The 27,196-nt window shown below is 38.1% G+C and overlaps 1 protein-coding gene across 2 annotated transcripts; it reads right to left on the bottom strand.

Moving 5' to 3' along the window:
* Positions 1-80: 80 nt before the first annotated feature.
* Positions 81-26,712, bottom strand: LOC136694314 (ectonucleotide pyrophosphatase/phosphodiesterase family member 2-like). 2 transcript variants are annotated; one of them, XM_066667769.1, is made up of 25 exons: positions 26,543-26,712; positions 21,676-21,784; positions 20,860-21,006; positions 20,229-20,354; positions 19,873-19,933; positions 18,612-18,709; positions 17,921-18,000; positions 17,684-17,803; positions 17,032-17,087; positions 13,598-13,663; positions 12,118-12,190; positions 10,664-10,772; positions 10,098-10,220; positions 8,493-8,524; positions 8,090-8,217; positions 7,458-7,539; positions 7,285-7,372; positions 6,993-7,168; positions 6,513-6,573; positions 6,045-6,196; positions 4,621-4,756; positions 4,057-4,134; positions 2,551-2,683; positions 2,273-2,426; positions 81-1,646 (listed from the first exon to the last, which is right to left on the bottom strand). In XM_066667769.1, exons 1-25 carry the CDS (start codon positions 26,558-26,560, stop codon positions 1,476-1,478), a joined length of 2,577 nt encoding a protein of 858 aa, XP_066523866.1. In that variant the 5' UTR covers positions 26,561-26,712; the 3' UTR covers positions 81-1,475. The 2 variants fall into 2 exon arrangements, with proteins under 2 accessions (XP_066523866.1, XP_066523867.1); XM_066667770.1 differs by having other exon boundaries at positions 6,057-6,196; positions 26,543-26,710.
* Between the last annotated feature and the right edge of the window lie 484 nt (positions 26,713-27,196).

Raw genomic sequence — 27,196 nt, 5'->3', positions numbered from 1 at the left:
GACCCACTGTGACCCTGAACTGGATAAGCGTTTAAAGACAATGAATGAATGAATGCATAATTTAATGTAATTAATATAATATTTATTTTGTTGCAATAGTGTGTTCATGAAATTAATATGTATTTCTTTTTCATATTGCCAAAATACCTTGAAATATTGTGATATTATTTTAGGGCTATATCACTCACCCCTACTGCTGAGATGCTCTAGTAAGCTTTCTGAACACCAGCAGAGTTATTTTAAACTGTACTATAAACAGTTCAGTAATTTATATTCACACATGCTTTTTCCCCACTATACAGGGCAGGTCAGAGGTCACAAGACACCCTTTGTTTCTTTGAATTGCTAAATGAGCACTTTCCTTCCCAAAAACTTTCCCTTGATCCAATCTGGCGGGTTTCAACATGGCAGCCATCTTCGGGCATAGCCTGAAAGATAGGCCCCCTCACCCATTACTTGCTGGGGTATTCAGATAAAATTGTGTCCTGTGTCTTTTGACTTGCCCTGTAGATAAATGATAGCAAAAAATATTTGGACAATTTTAACAAAACCATATGCAAATATTAGTAAATAATCTTTTGTTACCCCATAAAATATGACAAAATTATATTTAAGAGAAAAATTTTGAAAATTACTTCAGTCCACAACAATGATATCAGCTCAAATCCACACGCTTACTCTAATATTGTTGAGAGTCAACTGAGATATTTGATATACTTTATTAACAAGTAGAGTGTTTTTAGATGTGCTACAGGGTGAATGCTATTTGTAATGTGATCCTTTGTATATAGTGGACATTTGTGAACATGAAATGATAACAAACACCTTTCCAAAATGTGCAGATACAGGTTGTGGATTTATTGCTATCTGGGTTTAACTAGATGTTAATATGTTAATCTCAAGCAGTTGAGGCACATAAACATAGTTCCTCAACTCAAAGACACAGGCAGAATCATTTATCTGACAGTGTTGCAATTACACTGAGTGATGACTGATCCGGTGCCAAGTGGTAGTCAGGGGTATGAGGATTGCTGGTGAGAAGAAAAACAAGTCATTTGATGTGACATTATTATTACAAAGTGCTGGAAGGTGGAGACACATATGAAAGCTATCATCCATAACATCTGCTGCAAATATCTTAACATTTTGTGGAATGAATGTGTCCACAAAGCTAAAACATACACACTAACAAGGGCTTAACTTCTAATGCACTCATATATAACTGCTCAAAAAGACACTTCTCACTCACAACAACACAAACTATTCATAGTCTTCAGGTGCTATACACAGAGAAAGTGTTTTATGTTTAGTTGTGTAAAATTTGGTCATTATTTTTGTTTTAAGTGAACAATAAATATGACAAACTGTATAAAAAATATACACCTAAGCATCAGTTGACCCAGGGAGAAGAAGAGTGAGACAGAGACAGAGAGAGCACAGATGTTGGACAAAGTTGCCATGACATTTCTAAGGGGTTAGATTGCATCCTCAAAGGGGTTCATGTATGTTTTGAGAGTGAGGATTTGTGTGTAGGGCAAGGATGTTGTGCGATAGAAGTCCAGCCCAGTCAGTAGCTCCACGTCACGGACTCTAGCTGTGTGTGTCCGCAGAATCTCCTCAACCCAGGTGGATGGCTCCTCTGAACTCTGCAAGAATAAAAAAATGGGAATTTAGAAAAGTCTGTATAAATGATGACTGAAATCTTCTTTCCTTGTTGGACCAGAAAAGCTTAGTTAAGATACTGATGAGCACTGAAACTGACTGTGTCCATAATCTGTTAATGTTGTCTTGCACTCACAAGCTCCAACTATCAGGCAAAAGATTGGTATGAGTGGATCAGGCACAGCCGTGTTGCTGAAGTTCTAAAACACTGTGTCCACTCACTCTCTGCACTGTTATACACACCTGTCTCATTGGTCCATCTTGTACATGTAAAGTCAGAGACAGCGTGTGTTGATCAGTATTTCAGTGGACACAGGACACTGTCGACTGGATATTTTCATTGGTGAACTATTCTCAGACTACAGTCGGCAGTTGTAGAACTGCAAAAGTGCTCCTGAGTGGTCAGTGGAGCAGATAAAATGGACAATGAGTGCAGATACAATGTAGATGATCCATTCAGTGTACTGAATAAACTAACCATTGAGTTAGTTAGAAATGGGGGAAGTTCTTTAAAAAGTGGCAGTAAGGAACTTTGGAGATAAAATCTTGACTACCTCTGCTCTAATATCATATGCGTGTGTGTGTGTGTGTGGGTTTATTATGAACTTACATTGCAGCTTTCTGAGTTGTCTGGGCGGTGTGGCAGGATAAAGGTCACAGCAGAAAGGGACCCCTCACACTCTTCTACTGTGGTGTTCTCTTGTTCACAACTGGTTATTATCACATAGTAATGAGTGGGGACTGGGATAGACTCGCCCGCATGCCTGCAACACACTTACCTTAGTAGACATTCAAAGCTCAATGATGAGAACAACACTGTTTGTCACTGCTATACTATTCATCCTGAATGCTAAAGGGAAAAAGTAAGATGACATGCTTGTTACTTACTCTCTTATTTTCTTCACTGTGTCTCTCAGGCCATCATAATCACTGTCAAATATTGGCCCTGTGACTATATTAATGCCATTCCTCTCTTCACTGTAGTGTCTAAATACTACCTCCTGGAGGTAGCTCCAAATTCCTGCAGACACACACAGCACAGAGCACAAATGTAAATGCTGCTCCTTCACTTACAAGAGTGATTCAATAATGCCCCCTGCAGGCAAAGCCACGCAGTAACACAAATGAAACAAACAGAGAAAGAACCGTACTGGTTATGAAGCCACTATACATGTTTAAACACTGAAGAAGGTTTTGCACTTAAGACAAAAATCAAAATCAATCCTGTAAACAACCTGTAGTCATAGTAAAGACAACCCATATGCGGTTTGTGTGTCCATCCAATGATGACTATAGGAGAACAATGGTGTCACTCTGCTCTGGGTACATCACACGCACACACACACACACACACACACACACACACACACACACACACACACACACACTTTCATTTAAAACTAAAATGACTTACATAATTATTAATTTCATGTTTTATTGTAGTGTTGATTCAGTTTCAAATAATATTATTCATTTAATTAATAATTATATAATTACTACATAATATATTACATTTATAACTAGTAGACTTGCTTTAATGGTTAGAGAAGCATGCTTGGGACCAGAAGGTAGCCAGTTCAACCAGCAGGAAAATTGGGGGCCAGAGAGTGAAAGAAAAGTGATGTCTCCTCACTAAACCCCAACAAAATTAAACTATGCTTTTGTTCTTGTTGCTTTAATCTGCCATCTTCACTCTTCAGGAAAAGAATGAATGGATAGGATGTCTGTCAATATTGTATACTCTGCTCATCAAGAAATGGGCAAGTAGAGGCGCTGGGCAGGCTACGTTCATTTTGGAAAAGCTACAATTTTAGTGATTTACATTTGTTTTGTGGTTTACTTTCTGTGCTTCTATTTTGTACTTCTTAGTCCATGCTGTCCTGCATAGCCTTGCTTCTGTCAGTGTCAGCTGCATGGACAGGCCTCTGCTCGTTTGTGTCACTACACTCCATCATTCATTCATTCATTATCTGTAAGCGCTTATCCAATTCAGGGTCGCGGTGGGTCCAGAGCCTACCTGGAATCATTGGGCGCAAGGCGGGAATACACCCAGGAGGGGGCGCCAGTCCTTCACAGGGCAACACAGACACACACACACACACCTACGAACAATTTTGAGTTGCCAATCCACCTACCAACGTGTGTTTTTGGACTGTGGGAGGAAACCGGAGCACCCGGAGGAAACCCACGCAGACACAGAGAGAACACACCACACTCCTCACAGACAGTCACCCGGAGTGGGAATCGAACCCACAACCTCCAGGTCCCTGGAGCTGTGTGACTGCGACACTACCTGCGGCGCCACAGTGCCGCTACACTCCATCAGTCATGTGCAAAAATATATAAATAAAATAAAATAAAATAAATATAAAAGATAAGCATGAGCATACTCACTCTTAAAAGCACGGTACATGGGCACTGTGTTTGTGATCAGGGAGGCCTCATATCTTGATTCAGGAGTAAAAGAGAAATCTGAGGAAAAAAAAGCCAAAGCAAACATTAGTGTCTGTACTTCCTTTGGATGGTCTAAGCATTGTCATTTTCAGTAAGCATGATTTTTTCACAGCCTACTGCCCACAGGTTTCCTTCCTAGTCAGGACAAAATGTTATTGTCATGTTCTACAGGCTGCATCTAATATCTTTTATTCAACTAGCTACATTAAAAATGGCAGGAGGAGCCAGTCTTTTCAGTGAGGGCTCACTGGGTGTTTGGATGATGTTTCTGAATGATTCTATTATATTTTTCACCAAGGGCAAATAAATAAAACAAATTTATATAATTTGATATAACCACTGTGTAGGGTTTCACCTATGGTGTTGTGCACCACAAGTCACATTACAATAGTAATACCAAGCAAAATATTTGCAATATGATATACTTTTGTCCCTGTGGTGCAGCTCTAGTGTGTGTGTTTGTGTGTGTGAGAGAGAGAGAGAGAGAGAGAGAGAGGCACAAACCAGGGGGATAAAGAAATCCACGGATGATCTCTGTGCTCTGGCTGGCGGACTGACACGCCTGTGTGTGTTCAGGAGCAACACGGATATCTGCTCTCACACACTCTGAGGCTGGCAGCGGCAGAACAGTACTGTCCACCTGCACAAAAGAGAGAGACCAGAGAAAATGGTGAGGAGACTCATGCTTGTAAGCCACTATGTCTCTGCCAACGGTAAGTTCAAGGATGAGTTCACACCTCTGTGTTTTGGGGTATTAAGCTAAGTGTATGTATGGTATTCCTTTTATATCTACTATGAAACCAGATAAAGCTCCCTTTGGATGTTTACACAATGTCCTATTGTATCTTCAGGTTTAATAATAATATTTAAAAGCAAATAAAAAGTCTTCTTGTACACTTGACTGTCCAAAACAGCATTTATTGTATGCTAGAGTAGCTGGCACATCTTGAAAACAAAAATGGTGAGAACCCACTCCCCCTCAAGGCCCCGTCCACCTGGATCCTTTTATTTTTAAAAACAGATTTTCCACTTTCCAGTTTGAAAATATCCCTTTCTAGAAATGAAAATGGATGTATTATCATGCCGTCCAGTAAGGGGGCCATAGTACCTCTTTAAAAGAGGCATCAAAACACCATGGCGCATGAGAGAAACACGGTTCATTCATTGACTGTAACCCTTATCCAGTTCAGGGTCGCGGTGGGTCCGGAGCCTACCCGGAATCACTGGGCGCAAGGCAGGAACACACACTGGAGGGGGTGCCAGTCCTTCACAGGGCGACACATACATTCACTCACACCTACGGACACTTCTGAGTCGCCAATCCACCTACCAACGTGTGTTTTTGAACCGTGTGAGGAAACCAGATCACCCGGAGGACACCCACGCAAACACAGAGAGAACACACCAACTCCTCACAGACAGTCACACGGAGGAAACCCACGTGGACACAGGGAGAACATACCACACTCCTCACAGACAGTCACCCGGAGGAAACCCACGCAGACACAGGGAGAACATACCACACTCCTCACAGACAGTCACCCGGAGGAAACCCACGCAGACACAGGGAGAACACACCACACTCCTCACAGACATTCACCCGGAGGAAACCCACACGGACACAGGGAGAACACACCACACTCCTCACAGACAGTCACCTGGAGGAAACCCACACGGACACAGGGAGAAAACACCAAATTCCTCACTGACAGTCACCCAGAGCGGGACTCTAACCCACAACCTCCAGGTCCCTGGAACTGTGTGACTGCGACACTACCTGCTGTGCCACCGTGCCGCCGAACGTGAGTCTTATTTAAGCTAATTTTATACATGTATCTGCAACAACATAAATGTTAGTGAAAAAGTTAATTCAGAGCTTTTGAATGTAAGTGTAGTGGTTATTTTGAGGTGTAAGTGAGGGAGAGTACAGTGGTGTTTGCCTGTGGTGTGATGGTGTAAGATGTCCACAGCGGAAGTTGGAGCTCATAGCTGTAGCCACTGATGAAGTCACTGTGCTGTAGAATGGTGTAGGACATCTGGAACAGAACAGCAGGACGTCCAAAAGGGAGGAGGGTATCATCTACAACACACACCAGTTTTAAAGAGTAAAATTTCATTGTTATGGGATTTTTCCAAATAAACATGTTTCAAAAGCAATGTTGCAACTTTAAAAGTAGTTAATTTGGTTTATTATGAAGGTACAATTTTTAACAAAAAATACACAGAAAATCCAATTTAATATGATATTTTATGCAATAATTTTATTAATTTAAGTTAAAATATCACACACAGGAATTTGGAAAGTTGTGCAAAACCTAACTCACATGCGTCACTAAAAACAGAAGACGCTTCTTTAGAAATGAAAGAGGAGACAATGAGACTATCAATGACTTAACTGTTTAACTGGAAGCTAGTGCTTTCTGGTGAAACTCTCTGAGTGCTTTCTTCTATCTTATTCTGCAAGAGAAACAAGAATGTCTAAAAATAACAGCGGAACAGCCCACTTCACACAAAACAAAAAAGCAGTATAACATGCTAATAGAGTGTGTTGGTGTGCAAGGTGTGTGTGTTGGTATAAATACTGGTATGTTAATCTCCCACTATACACCGTTCTGATCATTTTTTATATTGATTTTGTTATGCTTGTTATATGATTAATTGTTGTAATTTTCTGTCATAAAGCTCACACAATTTTAACAAAGTAGCAGTGAAATTAAAATAGATGTGGGCTACTTTGGCAGTTTATATTTGGTTAATTATTTAACCTTATTCATATAAATAATGTAAAAAATATTTAAATTTTAACTATTTGTTTGTTTAATTACTTTGCTTGCCAAAGTTTGTTTTCTTATTGAGTACATAACCCAACCCATCACCTCATCATCACAGCTGCAGCCCAGGTTGTAGATAGGAGTGGAGCTGGATGCAGGTTGTAGTGGTTTTGGTGATGAAACCTCCTCTGGCTGTGTAGGTGTGTAAGGCGGGTTTCTAAGCATGGCGTTTAGACTGCCATGAGTTCCATTATTAGGGACAGGAGTCAATCCCAGGAGGTCTACAAACATACACACACAAGCACACACACTTTTATTTCCTCATATACTTTAAATTTAAATATGTTTTTATAGTTTTAATGATTATTGAAGCTTATAATAATTAATAATAGCTTACCACACATTATGTTGTAAAGCTCAATATTCTCAAAAGGAGACACTTGTGTTCTGAAGTTGAAGCTTGGTCCATGTCCCAGAAAGATAGTCTATGAAAAACAAAAGGGGAAAACCAGTCAGTTAATGTTACTGCTTCATGCAGTTGCTAAATCTCAGCTTAAGTTTATTCAATACCTGCATGCTGCTTATTTTGTTGTCAAAGCCGTGATCTCCAAAATACCGACAACTGCCAGGTAAGCGGCTCTCAGGGGGTGCCCTACACATGCAGGAAAAAAAAAGAAACATGTTTGTTTTTTTACTATCCTGAAATAATTTAACTTCTAATATGACTTAATGATCTATTAATGATCCATGTTTTCTAGAAGTGGAGCACTACTGTACTCACCTGTAACTCAAATAAACAAATGTAATTTCATAATAATCAATTCAACCATGGATGTTTATCAAAATGCTCCACAAGGGGCACTATTTAGTTCCTCGTGAAACACAGATGTTGTAGGTCAACCTTAGAAACCTACAAACTGTAGCTGATTTACTGATGTTTGTGTCAGACAACGGTGTTCATGAGGTCAGAAACAGATTAATGGTGGACAGAAACTGTATAGAAGCAGATGGACTACTGTTTGTAACTGGGCACTTATGCAAAAGACTCATAGTGTTGATTAATTACCAGTGAGTGTACGGTTTTGAATAAAAAGTGTTGATGACATATTGTCTATTGTAATATTTCCTGTTTAAATGAGGTAATCTATGTATTATCCATATATGTTAACTCATGCAGTTAATCATGCATGTATATCACATACATCGCTACCAGCCACTTTCTTTCCATCAGTAGATGGACATCCTCAATCCTGCGATTGTTAGCGTAGTGCAGACGTTTGGGCAGATGCTGCTTCAGATATGGTTTAAAGTGCTGATTTGGCATCTTACACTAAAACCCAGAAAAAAAAACAAAATAAACAAAAAAAAAACACGATTTAATAATATCTTAACACACATTATAATATTTATATATATATACATACATACATACATCTTCTTTTTCCACTTTTCCATTTCAGGGTCGCGGTATATATATATATATATATATCGATTTTATATTGATTGATATATTTTTTACATAAAGTCAATATATATATATATATATTTGACTATGTAAAAAAAAGAAAGTGAATTAAAAAAATGTCAATGCTTTTGGGTACTTACTGTTAAATTAGCTACTATATCTTTTGGGTCATCTGAAAAGGAGAAAAAACATAACAGGATACTTTTTCTTAGTGAAGAAATATACAATATTTTATTTTTATTTATCTCTTTGTTTATCTATTTGATTTTTTGCTTGAATTTATATTTTAAAGAAAACTAAAACACGTCATGTTAAAACAATTAAACAAAACAAACAAACAAACAAAAAGTCAGCATTCACAGTGCCTCAGTGTCCAGGCTTTTAATTAATGTTTTCAGGTATTTAAATAACAGCAGTTGCTGACTAAAGTAACTCGGACATACGCTAATCTCTTTAGAAAAACTGTTGCAGTACATCTGAATGATCTGCAATCGAGCCACATACAAACCCCGAAGGCCAAGGTACACTGACCAAAACAAACAACACAAACAAAAACACTGAAGTCTATGATTCAGATCTATGATTTTCGGCTGGAAGAATTAGACTTAAAATAAGTGTAAGACATTTCTTAAAATTAGAATTCATCTTGTTCATTCACAAGTCAACTCCAAAATAAAAGATTTGAATTGATGGTTTTGTTTGGTGTGTGTGTGTTGCAAAATATTTGGTAATTGTGCCAGGAGTCAGCTCCAAGGGCGTCAACAATGGAGCAGCAGAAACATTATTTAATGTGATTTATTTAATACGTATTTATTTAGCTAATCTTCAACAGACACCACTAGTCAATAAAATCAAATCCAGGCAAAAAATAATTAAGTCTCTACTACAGCCAAGTAGAGCAGAGGCTATTGGAATATCTTATTATTTTATACACACACATATATCGTCCCTATCCAGTTAGAAACATACATCTCCCAAAATAGCAACTTTACAAGAGAAGGGAAACACCATAACTTTCTAAATCAAGTCAGTATAAACAGATTTTGTTAGTAATTTTGAAGCATTTTTATTGGTCAATTCATCGTGATGTTCTACCACAAAGTGAAGGGCAGCTGCTGGGTTCCAATGACGTATGTCTTTTAATTTGACAGATACAACATAGTGCTCTCAACATTAACCCATATTAATTTAGAAATTTTAACAAATACATTTCTTTTACCGTAAATTAATATTTTATCCAATTTTGCCAAACATTTAGCTGTTTTATTTTGCGAAGTAAACACTGTGTTGCTACTGTTGCGTTCAGAATGTAGATTACATTATAAAATAATGCTCAAATCTCTCTCTCTCTCTCTCTTTCTCTCTCTCTCTCTTTCAAACACACACACACAAAAACACCTGAGTTCAGCACTTTTTTCTCATGCCTGGCTTAATCCATACATTTATCTCTGTTAAAGATGTTGAAGCCAAATATGGATTAATTGATTAAAGATTATTGGATTCAACTGAAAATTAATTTTCTCAATTAAACCTTGTGTCTGAGGTTAATAGTGTTTGATGTTAACACTTTCCCTGAAGTTTTACTCAGCAAATTAAGAGATTCTAATTCAAATATCATAAAAACTACTGTGAAATTTTATAATAAAAGACAAGGAAATACATCCATATTAACCATTACATATAATGAATAATCACAGAAGGTCACGTGTCATTGTGATGTAATAGATACATATACAGTGCCTCACATGAGGAGTTACGGTTCTTGGGTCGTAGTCTCCCGGAGGATCCCTGGATGAGAGTGAGGTCGTCTACACTAATTCCATATGAACTAAGATATTCTGTCCGGTCACAGTGGGCCTCCTCCATTCCTAAAAACAAGCACACAGACACAAGGACGTCAGAGGCCAACTACAATAACCACAGTATTGTATGTTTACAGTCTTTCCCATAGTTGTCATCACTTGTTCAATGACCTTGTAAAATCATGCCATTTTCCCAGGCTTCCAGACAGTGCTGTAACAAAGAAAGGCAGGACTTCTCGAAAGTTTTAAACTTTACCCCATAACAAAACCATGGCTACTAATGTCATGAAACCAGATATGTATGAACATTAAAAATGCCTTTAAAGAATCATACTATACAAAACTTCAAGTTAACTGGCCAAAAACTACATGATCGTCCAGCAAGATATCTTTGAATATTTCTGTGTAATTCCTAAACTGCAAAACAGATGTATTTTATAAAAACAGGTCAAAAAGGCTGACGCCTGGGTATCATTAGAACCTCTCTTAAAACTGAAAAGGTGTAGTACCGTGATCGCCCACTAGAATTACATTCACACAGCGGTGCAGATTCATTTGTTTCAGTCCATTCATCAGCTGACCAATGATATTGTCGATTTCCCTCAGGGGGTTATCCAGCTGCCCAGGGTACATACAAACACACATGGAGAAACACACATATTCATTCAGATAGTCTATTAAAGCCTCAGTATATTCAATTAGTGTTTTCATTAAATAATTAATTAATTAATTCATTCATTCATTATCTGTAACCGCTTATCCAATTCAGGGTCGTGGTGGGTCCAGAGCCTACCTGGAATGCTTTATTGAAATATCAGTAACATTTTAATATTTAGACTCCCACATGATGAGTATGCATTTGCACTGTATCCTATCCTAATTGTGCATTTGCATAACTATCCTAATAGTTTTTATGCTTATAATGATACAGGGATCACCAAATGCATTAAAGTAATTGAAAAGAAAGACAGTTATGTTAGTGGAAGACAGTGGAAATCTTCTGTACAGGGCCGGGGCGGTTTGTTCCTTAGGGCAATGGGGCAATGCACCATCTAAAGGGTAAGGGAGGATTTTTTTTCTTTTATACTACTACAGTAAAAAACAATGGCTGTGTATTAACCAAGCTAAAAAATATCCAAAGCCTGAAGAGTGAAAATGTATTGAATTTTATATGAGTAATAATAAAGCTGGTCTCTCTTCAAAATATCTCTGAGGGCGACTCAATGGCAATTTATTTGTTTATGACCACAGGTGATTTGCTGTAGAGGCAAAGTGACTTTATTAAAGAAGACCTTTGTAATGAACTCCTGGATAAAGCTCCCCCAAATGCTGTACACTATGTAGATATACAGAAAGCTTTATGAATCTAGTGGTTACTGGTGGTATTTCCACATGAGGTGACCACAAAAATAAAACTCTTCATCGTTACATGATACTGTCAAGTTACATTTCTGATTAATTTGTACAGTGAAATGGGCACATTGTCTAGATTGCTAGCAACAATTTCCCAATGAAAGATTTGGCAGGAATCCCCATTGGTATAGTGCAAAGGGTTTTAATTTTTGTATTTGGTGTACAAACAAATTGAAAAGCGTTTTTATGTAAGGTATAATTGTAATACAAAATTCAGACATTCTCCTGCTTTTTTGTTATTTTATAGTAACTGTAACTCACCCATACTTTTGGATACAATATGTTTGACAAGTACAGATCAAATCAATGTACCTGCTTTTGAAGCATTTTTTCCTAATGGAATTCATAATGAATGCAGTGGCCAATAAATTCTTCTTGTCTGCTTTTTTCAAACTACTTAATTTTTATGAAGTTGTTTTTTTTTTTGACAATTTTCATTTTTAATAACACAAAACAGCTACCATGAAATGACAAAAGAGTGGGATTATGCATTTGAGGAAATAAACTGCTACTGGAATGTGATGTGTTGTTTGGCATATGTCTGTCGTACCTCATTACTGAGTGGTCCCAGTCTGTGTCCAAAAGTATCGGGCTGCTCTGAATGTACTGCATACACATATGGCCTGAAACACACATATCACAAACTCTAAACTGATAAATGGATCTACGGCAAAAGTATCATTAAGAAATAAGTTGCCAAATAAGATTCTTCAAATAAGAGCACTAACAAACACCAGACAGAATTGTACATTATAATATAGATTATATATGAGTAAATGTACACTCTTAGATTTTAGTTTAGATACACTGTCAGTAACATTCATTCACTCAGTTATTGTCTGTAACCGCTTATCCAGTTCAGGGTCACAGTGGGTCTGGAGTCTACTCGGAATCACTGCACCCAAGGCAAGAAAACACCCTGCAGTGGGCAGCAGTCCTTCACAGAGCAACACACACTCACACCTATGGGCACTTCTGAGTTGACAATCCACCTACTAAAGTGTGATGTTTTGGACAGTGGGAGTAAATCCATGCAGACACAGGGAGAACACACCAAACCCCTCATAAACAGTCACCCGAAGCAAGGCTTGAACCCACAACCCCAGGACCCTGGAGCTGTGTGACAATGACATTACATGCTGTGCCATGTGCCGCCCTCAGTTATATTCTATTACATTTTATTAATTAAGGATATTTTGCTGTATTCTTCTTCTTAAAATATTATTGTTTGAATTTCATTTGTCATTTTTGGTATTCTGGTAGAATTTGTCATGTTACAGTTATGTTGTAAACTGTTAGTAGAAACATTGTAGAGAATGTGTCTTAATCCCAAAATTTGTAAAGATAATGCAATAGCAAATTTAACTACGATATATTCATTTTAATATATATATTGCTCAGAGTAGTTATATTAAATTATATTAAACCTGCCTGGGATCTGGGGGCTGTGGGTTCGATTCCCACTCCGGGTGACTGTCTGTGAGGAGTTGATGTGTTCTCTCTGTGTCTGCGTGGGTTTCCTCCGGGTGCTCCGGTTTCTTCCCACAGTCCAAAAACACACGTTGGTAGGTGGATTGGCGACTCAAAAGTGTCTTTAGGTGTGAGTGAATGTGTGAGTGTGTGTGTGTTGCCCTGTGAAGGACTGGCGCCCCCTCCAGGGTGTATTCCCGCCTTGCACCCAATGTTTCCAGGTAGGCTCTGGACCCACAGCGACCCTGAACTGGATAAGGGTTACAGATAATGAATGAATGAATGAATAAACCTGCCTGCTTGTGGTTGATTAAATAAAGACATTCATTACACACTGAAGAAAAGTAAATCAATTCATACATGTGTTGACATTGAAATATACTGACAGGAATAAATATATTAACAAATAAAAATGACCAGAACATAACAACACAAATATTACCATATTTTTTATCCATATGTAGATCATGTTCACGAATAAAGGATGCAAACATAAGGCATTGCATTTTTCCTTGTATAAAGTGACACATTTTGTTTAATGCAGTGAAAAAACATCTGACCTTTCCTCATCAGGCAAGTGGAGCCATCTTAGCATAGTCAGAATCCTCCTCTCTAGTGGAATCACCCTAAACAAACATGGAGAAAGAAGGAGGGGAAGTTTATTCAACCATTCAACAAAAACAGAGGCTTCTCTGTGAGATAAAACAGCAGACACTCAATCTGCGTCACACAGGGCTGAGTGTTCAAATAGTGTTTCATCCATGTTCTAGTGCTACTTAAAGTAACCACTGAGATTTCTCCACCCCATATCCACCCTGAACAATCCTCAAAATAGGAGGCAGATGGTAAGCACTAGCATAGTTTTAAAACAGAAAACAAAGAAAACACTCTACCTGCTTTGGTCAAAATATCACAAGGATTAGACTCCACAGCAGCACTTGCCCCTTGTCTGAACAGCCCCGTTTAAGAAGGCCTGATTTAAATGGCAATGAGCCACACAGTTCACCCAGAGCTCACACACATAGTGTGAAGTAGCAGCATAAACTTCATTTGTCTTTCTCTTTTACATTTTCTCATTGGTTTTACATGGTTTGCTTCTTTCACGCATTTTAATTTTTTTTAGCTTTGTACTGTGGATATAAATGTGAACACACCCCTGTTAAAACTGCAGGTTTATTACTGTAAATAAATCAGACCAAGAGAAGTAATTTCCCATTTATTTCCACCTTTAATGTGTGCATCTCAGCTGAGGCCGCATAATGTGGTTGCATAACTTCAGTAATGTGGGGTGAGCACCCTTTTATTAATGGGGACATGGCGGTGTTCAGAATGAACCAATCACTTCCAAACTCATGTTAAATAGTACATGGTCAGAAAGCTTGTCACTGTGGTGGTACATATTCAGTACGAATAAATAGGAATGTAACTTATAATTATTCCATTATAACATTACTCTGAAGATGAACACGAAAGGTTTCACCAGAAACCGGCCAGAGCCCAGACCTGAATTCAGTTGGAAATCTGTGAAGTGACCTGAAGAGGGCTGTTCACATGAAATGCAGCCACACTCTGACAGATTTGGAGTTCTTTTGCAAGGACAAATGGGCAACGGTTGCCACATCAATCTGTGCCATGCTGATAGATTAAATCCTGTCATAAAATCAAAAGGTGCTTCAAAAAATATTAGTCCAATGGTGCGCATATTTATGCAACTACATTAACTAAAACTACATGTTTTATTTCCCCCCTAAAACACTGGAAAAATGGCTTAAATCTGTTTCTTGAGATTGTCTGATATTTTTTTTAAAGGTGAATGTAGTCATTTCATATGTAAAGGTACACACCACATTATCATCAGTGTCTAAGAAGATATTCTACCGGTGGTTAAATGGTTAAACTTATTAACGAATATGTGCTGAAGCTGACAGGGTTAATGTCAACTGATGGAGAAGACATAGTAAGGTCAGTATCCAGCAAGATCTGAGGTTTAACAGAGTAGATGGGTATGGGTTCACTATGTGGCAAATAACAGGTCACTGTTACACTTTCTATCTTTGTGTTATAAATTATTATTAATGACTTTTAATGTGTTTACAACCTAGTTAACAACCATTATTAAACAGACTGTAAACCATTTATAAACCTTTATGAGTGTAGTATAAGTGGTACCAGATTTTTATATCCATTGTATTTTCATGTCTCTGTTCAGATTTAAAGCAGTGAGAATTCTTGGTGTGAACAGGCAAACATAATAAAGTAAAGCAAAGAAAACACATTCCATTGTCTAATTTGTAGAACTGTTGTGTCAGGACTTCACACAGCTATTAAAACGAAACGTGTCAACTCAACTCAAAATTACTTGAGTCAGGTGTTATCACTAGAGGGCAGTAACACTGATTTACTGATTTAAGAAAGAAAAGTTAAAACCTATTATTATTACCATACATTACATGAACTGTGTAGTTTCTTTTTAACACTGAGGCCCAGCTGAAATCACCTATTAGAACACGAAAGCAGACCACACACATTATATCTGACTTCAGAACCACCCTGTCAGTGTCAGCAGGAATCAAATAGAGAAAGAAGAGAGAGACTTAGAAGGAAAATATACATAGTCTTTTGTTAGTTTATGTAAGCTAGGAGGACAAAAGGGCAAAACAGTTCAACAGTGTGCTATTGCGCAGACAAGGATGAATGGACCCTGTGTCTGTATGAGTAAGTGTGTGTGTGTGTGTGTGTGTTTGTGAGCTTTGTTTGAGTAAACGCCTAGAGGGGACATTAACGCATGTGCTTGTTGAATCATGTGCACGGTGATCACACTTCTCCACACTTCACAGTCATTACACAAGGTCTGTAAAGCTATGATAAATAAATTGACGCAGCCCAGAAACTGAAATTAAACTAACAGATATGTCATTAACCAGCAAATAACAACTGTTTTGGCTAAAACTACAGGTTATAAATCATATTCAATTTATGGAGCTTCTATTAGAAAAACATAAAAAGATATTCATGGAATAAACTAGAGGATGAAATAGGAATTTAAATGATAAATCAACAAATATCCATTAATACACAAATGAACAGGAACAATATGGAGTATCATTTTAATGCTCCACTGAGCTGTAATAAGAAGCACAGAGCCTCTTTTGTTGCTACTCCAGGCTCTGCACTGCACAAACTTCACTATTTAACTTTTGGAAGAAACTAGAAAACCACCCCCTCCACTTTCCCCATTGATTTCAGGGCAGGGCTGTGAAAGTGAATTACACTCTACAACAATAGGGGGAGCCCAAGAGCAAAAATACCAACTCTTACATAGTGTTCCTTTAAAAATCATATAATTTATTTCATTTCCAGGATAATCATTCAAGTTGAGAAAGATATTTATTTTTTACCCTTGAGAACTCAGAAAGTAATAGGTTGCGATATACATTTTTAAATTAATTAGTTAATTAATTTATTTATTAATTTATTTATTTTTGGTGACAGAAATAATAACAGACCACTTAGAGGGCATTCTCTACGTGCAGTGGCTTCCAATGTAGCTCAGTCAAGCGTCCTTTATATATGCATGTCTCTGTTTTATAGCTAAAAATAACTTGATTTCAGGCTTGTTGGTTAGTAACTTATTATCAGTTCGATCTTGCTACTTTTTAAAATACACTTCTTTTTACAAAATACACTTCTTCTACACAAACATTTCTTTCTGTCCTTGAACTCAGGGGAATATAAATAACACAGGTGAAGCCAATCATCTTTTTTAATGTCACTAGACACCTCAGCACACATGAGAACATTAACTGCCTAGTTCTACTATCTCAGCTTAGGTTTCATTGTGCTGAGTGTACAGAGTGAGGGCCATCTAACCCACAGAGAGTGAATGATCAGGCTCGCTTACACTCCAGTCCACAGCCTTAACTACAATATTCAAGTACACCGGCATTCATAATATGACCATACAAATAGGACTATATGACCATTTTTTGCTCACCAGGGCCAGAAGAAGGTGCCTGCCTTCACTCCCTGTTTCTCTGCTGTAATCCAGATCTAGAGAGGAGAAAAAATTTAAATGTGGACCATAAACATGACATCCATTCAGATGATAACATTCACATTAGTTTAAAGAAAAAATAATTTTAAAAACTGTCAGATGTCACCAGACATCTGATATTCACCACTCCCAAATGGAAGATCTGAACAAGGAATTAATCTGTGTAGATGTCGTAGACCAGTGGGTCCCATATTTATTCTTCCAATTGCTGTTTTGCAGATGAGAATATTTGAGGCCCCAACTCCATGTACACACACATGTACAAGTCTTTGGCTTCCAGAGGGTAGTTTATTGTACATTGTAACTGATACAAAACTGCAACTTATTATTGAATCTAGAAACATAAAAGTCATAAATCATTTTTACAGTGGAATTATTACAAGTGACGTGCATTATGCATCTCATCCCCAAATGCAACACCTCTGCACCCCACACTTTGAGAACCACTGTCATGGACAGAGGAAGTTGCTGCATTTTGAGAACATATATTGGTCATTTTGGTTTAGAACCAGCTGTGGGAAGAATGACCATAAACTGTTCTGTTCATTTATCTTTGAAAGTTTTCTAATGACAGCTTGAAAGTGGAACTCACAGGCTGCCCTCCCCACCAGCGATGATTGAGCTTCTCTCTCCCTCGCAAGTTGAAGTTTGCATCAAACACAGAGTCATACATCGTGTTACCAACAATACCGTGAGACTCTGGGTAGAGGCCCTATCAAAACAAAGAGCAACAAAAACTTAAACTTTTAATATGTTTTAATTTCTCAGTTTTCAGATATTCCTTTTCAAGTAATATTTCGTTAATAATTTTAGCTTATCTGTAATTTACCGTAGCCAGCGTGTAGAGGTTGGGGAATGTTTTAGAAGGGTACATTGGCCTCATATGTGGAGCATGGGTCCCACACGTCTCTATCAAAAAAGCAATTGAATAAATCTTGAACATGAACTTAATTCAGAGCAAGTTGTGAATGACACAGAACAATATGTCCCTTTGCTTTTTATTATTTAGTGATTTACAACATCTTTAATGAGTCCAAGAAGCTCAGTTTTTGAATAATGCTTACAATCAGAACTCAAAACTGTTCCTGAAGTGAAAGGTCACAACTCTTGTAATTTTCAGGTTGTCTCTATAAGACTGCACAAAGTCTTATTACAAGTAATGTAATGCACCTGACTAATTCTTAGATTGCACCAAGTATTTTAAGCAAATTTGTTCACATTTACTTCAATACAAAAGAGCAGAAACATGTTTTTTTTACCCTGTTAAATTATCTATTGCATGCGTTCATTTGTTTTATAGGATTACTCCATATACCCTATATAGTCTGTAAAGTTCTCTATAGTCCTTGATACTGTACATAGTTGTGTTTATTGGTGTCAGCTGCAGATTTGTTCGTGAAAAATATCGGTATTTAGTATAAGCTCCAAAATTTCCACATTGGTGCAGCTCTACATTTATGTCTTTTATATGCATTTGAGCCTTATTTTGTTACTATGACACATTTATTATTGACACATACTCAGTTTATGGATGTTGGGGAGGACAGATTTTCCTTTCTTCATGTAGGAAGCTCTGAATCCATCCAAAGACACCATGATCAGTGGAGGACGCACAAAACTGCAGAGAGAATGTGAGGTGTAACCCCCAGACTTATAAGTTAATTCATTCATCCATTTATTCATTCTTTCTTTTATTCATTCGTCAGCTGTAGCCACTTTGTCCTGTTCAGGATGAAGGTGAATCCAGGGCCTACCCAAAACCATTGGATGGAAGACAGAAACACACACTGGATAGGGCGTCATCCATCTCAGGGCATCACGCACTCACACCTACGGAGACATTTTGCAAGGCCAATCCACAATCTCACAAACACTTAACTGAGGCAGGGACTGAATCCACAACCCAGGGGCCCTGGCAGTGACTCTAGCTATTGCGCTATGGTGCTGCCCAACTTGCACATTCATTCATTGACTGCAACTGCTTATCAAGTACAGGGTCGTGGTGGGTCCGGAGGCTACCCGGAATACTTGTAAGTTGTATTGCACTATTAACAGACCTAAATCAGAATATAACTAAGAGCCTTGACATTAGACACTTTTAAATCAAGACTGACAACATTCCTGTTTGAGCAGCTACAGCTCAGTTTAAAACACTCTGCACTTTATATTCTGTAATTGCGCTTTAGTTTCTTTTTCTTTCGGTGTATCATTTTAATTGTTTGAATCATTTCAATCATTTATCTTGTAGTTATTTTGTGTATTTCCTTTCATTGCACTATTTTAGTTGTTTGAAATAACTTTTATGATTTTTATTCTTGCTCCTAATGTAACAGTTTTTACTGTTAATTTTGACTCTGTATGAAAAGGTGCCCTATAAATAAACTTGCCTTGCCTTGTCTATAAAAATGCTGACTTTTATTTAAACTTATAGACTATGTCATTAAGATTTGCACCACTGGTGAAGAATTTTGAAAAAAAAAATAATAGTAAAAGTTTTTTTATTATTATTATTTTACTTCATGTAAAATAACATTAACTCTCCTTGTATAAAGTTTAATGAACAAATGCAGAGAAATATGTCTGAGGCCCATCTTCAGTAGTTATCTCACGCACATATCTCACTCATAATATCTCAGTCCTTTTGTGCTGAGCCCACCACCACATATTTTGTATCTAACCTTCAAAGAAATCAAGGGTGGCAAGGTTTATGAAGCTGATAGTATTTTAAATTATTGAGCATGTTTTCCTAGAGATACGTTAATTTAAAAAAAAGCCACTCACCCTGCAGGGCATTCTGGAGAATGGATCTCCTCACAGTCTCCGTCTACCCATGGGCTCTCACCTACAAACCACAAACACACTTAATATAGAGGATTCAGAGACAAGGTACACAAGTCACAAACAAAATCACAGGTATGCATTCACTTGTGAATTAAGTAAGTTCAAACTTAATTTATTCCAGAACCGCACGTAAACAAAATACACACATAAAACAAAAATATTTAACAGTTGTTCACATTCTTGCTAGAGCTATAAACTGATTTTTGTACATGTTTGTGACATACCCTACACAATCTGTGGAGAAATCTTATCTTAAGTTTAGTTTAGATTAGATCGTGTGTATGGTAGTGGCAGACCTTTGCAGAGAGATTTGTAGTTTGTGCAGCAGTCTCCTTTCTCCAGACAATCCTCTGAACATTGACATGCGTAGTTCTCATTTCTGCTCTCTCCACACCGCTCAGCGCTACATTCAAAACCTCCCGCTGCACACACACACACACACAAAAGTAACTTTTAAATAATGTATAGTATCTAAAAATTCCACATCTACGTCAGTGTGTGCATCATGGTGTGTGTGTGTGAGGGAGACAGAGAGAGAAATACAGAGAGACAGTCAATACACAGAATAATATGTTTAAACATATAAAACCGTTTTTGCTGTAATTGAATTTATAAAACGGTCTTAATATGGTGCTTGAGGTGCACAATGTCCCAGGTTTCTTGAGATTAGTAGGAAGCTGTGAAAACCACTGAACACGATATGACCTCCCAACATATGGTATACGGATTTCAAAACGTGTGAATAAGGAACATTAAATAAGAACATATGATTTAAAATGTTTTATGTAACCAACAAACTTTAAAACTTTATATCACCTATACACTCTATACACACCCCCAGTAAAGACTTCAGATCTATATGGAGAAACATATTTATGATTTGTTTCATCAGCCAAAATATAAAAACACATGTCTTCAAGTACTCACCAGTTTTGAGACACTGCTCGTCAAAATCAGAACAGCAACTATAGTAAGTCTTACACAGGTTATCACACCTGCAACCTGGAGGCGGAGCCTCAACCAGCTCAAAGCACCGCCCCTTACATGAGCCTGCAGAGCTCACCCACTCGGAAACTGTCAGAAAAAAACAAAAAATAGAATTAATCCTTAGAATCCAGTTATCACTGTCACTAACTAAAATATGGTGGTTTGTAAGATTGCAATATCAAAGTGGGTTTTTTAACATTAGAATAGATATTATGTGTTGATATAAATTTGTTCAAATATTACTGTATACGGTTGTGGGATTTGCAGTACATTTTGTGTAATTTTTCCTCATAGATTCACCCTAAGGACTCTATTATAGCAATGTTTATAGCAATATTTACTTTCAATATTTCAAAATCCTTATATTCACAGGGTTTATATGTCCAGAACTCATACAGAGTGAATGTTCATCAATAATGTCCACCTTCAGCAGCACTGACTACATGCCACAATCCTGTTTGATTGTAGCCCCTGCACTCTCATACTGTTACATTGTGTTTAGTTTCAAGGGAAACTATAACTTTCTTTGTTGCTGTTGCTATTGTAGAAGGACTAGTAACAATAGCATACACAGCTGATTTAATGGGTCATATTGAGAAAATGCACTTACATCATTATACAAAATTATGTCATTACATCTCATTACATAAAAGTGATAAATGTAGAAAATGGCTTCTCAGACTAGCACTGGCCTGGCCACATGCCTCAGAGCTGGAGTTACATAATGAAGAAAGGAAATTGAGTTTTGAGTCTCACTTTTGGGCTGCGGCGGACCATCATCCTTTTCTCCTGTGGGCTGGGCAGCCTGAAACACATAGCCCACACACACACGGGGGCCAAGCAAAACCGAGAACACAAAAACAACCTGTGGAAAGAGACATGCATCAGCGTGTGCACACTAACACCCAACGTCAGTCTCAGTCTTCAAAGAAAACCCATTCTGAGTTTTTATGGTTTTCATATAATAATAATCTTTTTGGAATTGGAATGAATTTAACATCAATTAAAGTTCACCTTAATGTAATAACCCTGTGTAATTGGGGTGAATTTTATGGAGAGGAATTAGTGCCAAATTGAAAGCAATTACTGCAATAGGACAATGTGAAATTAAATCCACACACGTCATTGCTTTTCCAAACTAACATGAAAAATACGGGGCCAAAATTAAAAGCAAAACTGCTATTACATTGTTCTCACATTGCTTGACCTTTTTACTGAAAAACAACACATGAGGATTTGCATTTTAAAAATTACATGCTGAATTATTGTCAGACTTGAATACAGTCACCTTGAAATTCAGTAGAGGACTATGATTGGATACTGATTGATTTTCAGTTGTGGCACAAATACAGCACTGCTCTCAGCTGAAATGCAATCCCTCCTTTCATTTTGCTTCGCTACATTTACAGCACCACAAAGTGGAATACAGTAGAGTTGAGCTCATTGCATTTTTCTGTGGTTTGTATTCAATTCTGACACAAATTCAGCATTTTATTCTTTAAATTGAAGTCGACACGTATTGTTTTTTGCTGGACATTAAATCAAAGTAATGTGTATTTGTTTTTCATTATGACACATTTTCCACATGTCTGTGTTTAAAAGTAATCTGACAAATTGCATTTCAATGAGAGGTTTATTTTTGAAGTGCCTTACAATGTAAAGCAATACAGTTGTGTGCTGATTACATTTCAGTTAATTTCTGACACTAATTCAGCATGTAATTATTAAAATGCAAATCCTCATGTGTTGTTTTTCAGTAAAGAGGTCAAGCAACATGAAATCAATGTAATAGCAGTTTTGATTTTAATTTGGGCACATATTCTTCACGTTAGTTTGGAAAAGCAATGACGTGTGAGGATTGAATTTTAGATTGTCCTATTGCAGTGATTGCTTTTCAGTTTGGCACTAATTCCTCTCCATAGAATTTAGGGTAACTTTTAAAAAAATTTTTATACTGAACTAATCAAATACAGTACAATTCTCTATGAGGGGTAGGTGATATGCCACAAATATTTATTCAGAAAATAGTAAAGGTGGACAATCATTTAAGATCAAATATGTGCCATAAGAGTACGACAGATGTGGGCCACAGTTGGGCCAAACATTGCAATCTGGGACATAAAGGGAGTAATGTCACCAGTGTTTAACCAAAATACAACAATAAACATGTGGCAATTCACATACTGCACTACAAATTTAACAACTTATTTCATATGTATGTAAAGTATAGTGATCCTAATCTAATCACACACAATAATCCAGTCCACACTGCCTCTAACCCAAAGCAGTTATTATTTTCAATATTGCTTAGAATGACGCTGAAAAGTTTGTGATTAAACTGGATTTCTGAAAAAATGCAAGTACAACATGCATCTGTTTAAACTTGTGAACCTATTCCATCAGAGAGATGACTATAACTTCTTTAATATACTTGTATAAAGGGGGAGTTTCAGAATAGGTTCCGACAAACCAAATGTGTCGGTAAGAAGCCTGTAAAATATTGTTCAGGCCAGATTTGTGCAAGCTAATACTAGCGGTGAATTATTACCGTTCGACTGCAGGATTATCATTTCAGCCAATGATTAATTAACTGTAATTTACATGATAGATGTCACAGGCAGAGAACAGTGTAAGGATACATCTGTGCTATTTATTGCTAACAACTGCAGACTCAGTAAGAAAACTTTGTAGGTATTACACTGAATAATCACTCGATCAGGAACCCCTACGTTGTATCTATACTTACTTTCCATTTCATCAGCTCCACTGACCATACAGAAGCACTAAAATTACAGACTGTAGTCCATCTGTTGCTTGGATAAAAACAAATGTGATCTCTGCTGTAGCTTGGAGATTTTACAGAGTTTGTGCTGGATGTCAGCATTCTTATCAACACTTCACCCTTATCTTCAATGGTCAGGACCCCCCCACAGGACCACCACAGAACAGATATGATTTGGGTTGTAGATCATTCTCAGTGCTGCAGTGACATGGATGTTGTGGTGGTGGTGTGTTAGTGTGTGTCACGCTGGTACAAGTGGAAACACTGTTTCCACTCACTGTCCACACTTAGACACACCTAACTTGTTGGTCCACCTTGTAAATGTAAAGTCAGAGACTGTAGGTCTGTTGCTGCACAGTTTTTGTTGGTCGTCCACTTGTCCTTCATCAGTAAACACAGCACGCTATTCCCACAGGATGCTGTTGGGTGGATATTTTTGGTTGGTGGACTATTCTCAGGCCAGCAGTGACAGTGAGTGCTTTAAAAACATCAGCTATGTCTGCTATGTCTGATTCACTCTTTCAAATACAACACACAGTAATGGCGCTTATCCACTGCATGGCAAAAAAAATCATTTGTAACAGGTACCATGGGCTTGCTGGAAGTTTATGTCGGTCAGTACATGGAGCATTTAAACTTTTTCAAAGGCCACAGTGTAATTTACGAGCTGCCATTAAAAACCAATGTGTGTCGTATAAAAACAAATGTGATCTCTGCTGTAGCCTGGAGATTTTACAGAGTTTGTGCTGGATGTCTGCATTTCACTGTAACTGTAAAATCTCTCTGGCCATTAGGCATGAGCAAGGCAATTTTTCTAATGGGAAAACAAAAGAGCCAAGCCGAGTCGAGTAGAAACCATGCAATGGAAAAGCGCCAAAACACATCACCACCACATCACTGTCACTGTAGCACTGAGAATGATACACAACCCAATTCAGACCTGCTCTGTGGTGGTACTGTCAGGCTCCTGACAAATGAAGAGCTGGGTGAAACGGAGATAACAATGTATGCAGAGAAACTGGTGGACTACAGTCTGTAATTGTAGAGGTACCGAGTGCTCCTGTGTGGTCAGTGAAGCTGAAAATATGGACAGTGTGTGTAGATACAAGGCAGGATTTTTTAATCCAGTGAGTATCTAATATATAATAACCTTGAAATAACACACAAATCAATAAACACTAAACAGGAACCTATCTAGAACTTCACAGAGTGGGCTAATATATTGACCAGTGTTGCACAGTTCCAGTCAGACCCTCTGTCTTGGGTATTTTCTAGCCTAACACACCTTACTCAGTTCCAGAAGGAAATTAAGTGTCATCTACTGATTGGCCTTTTTATATATATAAACATGCAGTACATTTTTCTGCAATGCAGTAACACATATGTAAACACTACACTGATACAACTTGACAAATGTAACCCAGTGTGCCTTAAAATCTAAATGTTATTGAACCTCAAAAATGATCCATGCACTATTCCTCTTCTCTTCGCTTATTTATTCAGTGAGCTTAAAAATTGAAGGCTGCCCGTTCATTACTTATTCAAGTCATGTGCAATGTACAAATGACTTTGTTTCCACCTCAACACTGAAATCCCACAGAACATGTCTCCCTTTTATCATGAGCCACTGATCTGAACTGAGCACAGGGAACACACAGAACTCTGCAGTGCAGGTGGACAAATGCTGATCTAGAGCAAGAGTCATGGAGTGATGCTGCCTCTCACTCCCCCGTGTGCTGTACAGGGCCCCCAGCACATCTGAAGGCCACGAATCAGACAAGTCTGACTGCAACTCTGCAGTTCACTGACCTTACCCTGCTTTCCCATGCTGTCAGCAAAGGCCCAATCAAGACAGAACACATGCAGTGGCCACTTATTGCACCACACAGCATGTTAACCCTTACAGGGGAGCGCCACTAATTTTTCTAATTTTCTGCATAATTCAGTCTTTGATATATATATTTATAAATTGGTTCGTAGACATTTGACGGGAGGTTGTTCACTGCAAGGAAAATTTATAGACGTGAATGTTTTTCACAGTGGAGACTGAGGGTCATGAATCCTAGAATGAAAATATGGCAAATATAGCCAAATAATTTATTATGCAAAACTATTTGTAGGTTTTTATATGTAATGATGATAATGATGGTAACTTAATTTAAAATGTGAATAATAATAATCTAATAGTTTGTCTTAATGTACGTGTACTTAATGTTATTATTATTATTATTATTATTATTATTATCACTAGTAGTAGTAGTATACTTAATAAACCAAAAGCTTATCTCTGTCTCAAACATCTGAGAGTGTATTTGTACCCATTTTCTGTAACAGTGCTTTAAGAAATGTTTTATTCTTTAGAAGTCTGGTTCCTATCACCACCACTGTGAACAATTCAGGCTCTTTCCTGTGGGTTAATCTTGTGCAGCCCTTTAATCTCAGCACGGTGCTGTGATGCTGTGCCATGGGCCTGGTCCTACAGAGCAGACCTGACACAGCAATTCAGACCAAACAAAAGCCTGTGAGACACAATTATATTAATCCTACATTCATCCGAGGCTCGTGAAAACCTAGTTTGTGCATACTGCCTCAGTATGCATGTTGTCTGCCTGTGCTGCAAATCAGGTTAGAGCAAAAACAGAGGGCACACACCCTGCAGTCTGAAGGAGCATCTGCCGACAAAAACTCATAAAAAACATATCAGTAATTCATATGCGGTGTTTTTAGCTAGCGCTCGCACTCTCTCTCTCTCTCTCTCTCTCTCTCTCTCTCTCACACACACACACACACACACACACAGAAAATTAAACCAAGGCCATGTGTCTCTCTGTCTTACCGTACCAGAGTTTCCAGCAGCATGCTTTTCTGTTTCTCCTGGTGTTTCGTTTTGTGTCCTTTGGAGCGCGCGAGCCCGAGTTGCCCCTCCGACCGCCGCACACGCACGCACACACGCTCGCGCGCACACACACACACACACACACACACTGAGAGAGAGAGAGAGAGAGAGAGAGAGAGAGAGACGCTGCGAGCGCGTCTGTTTACCTTTGCTCAGTGCGCCACTTCACGAGCCAATACGCGCGTGCGCCGCACTTTCCACAGGCCAAAGAGAGCGAGACAGACAGAGAGAGAGAGAGAGAGAGAGAGAGAGAGAGAGAGAGAAAGAGAGAGAGAGAGAAAGAGAGAGAGAGAGAGAGAGAGAGAAAGAGAGAGAGAAAGAGAAAGAGAGAGCGAGCGAGAGAGAGAGAGAGAGAGAGAGAGAGAGAGAGACTACGCGCTGTTCCTGCGGTGGGCTTGTGGTTGGGGCCGTTATTAAAGAGGAAGTGACTGGGGGGTCTGTAAAACGGACACATCACCGCAGGGGAGAAGCGTGGGGGTCAGATAAGGGGCATCAGCACTGTGAAGAGAGAAACAGTTCATCTGTGGATTAGTGCAGAGCAGCAGAGAGCCAGGTTCTGTAGTTCAGTGCAGAAATGAGACCTGATTACTTCAGAGTGC

Source organism: Hoplias malabaricus, chromosome 4 (assembly GCF_029633855.1).
Source record: "Hoplias malabaricus isolate fHopMal1 chromosome 4, fHopMal1.hap1, whole genome shotgun sequence".
NCBI classification, from domain to species: Eukaryota; Metazoa; Chordata; class Actinopteri; order Characiformes; family Erythrinidae; genus Hoplias; species Hoplias malabaricus.
This window is presented reverse-complemented; position numbering and strand designations above follow the sequence as displayed.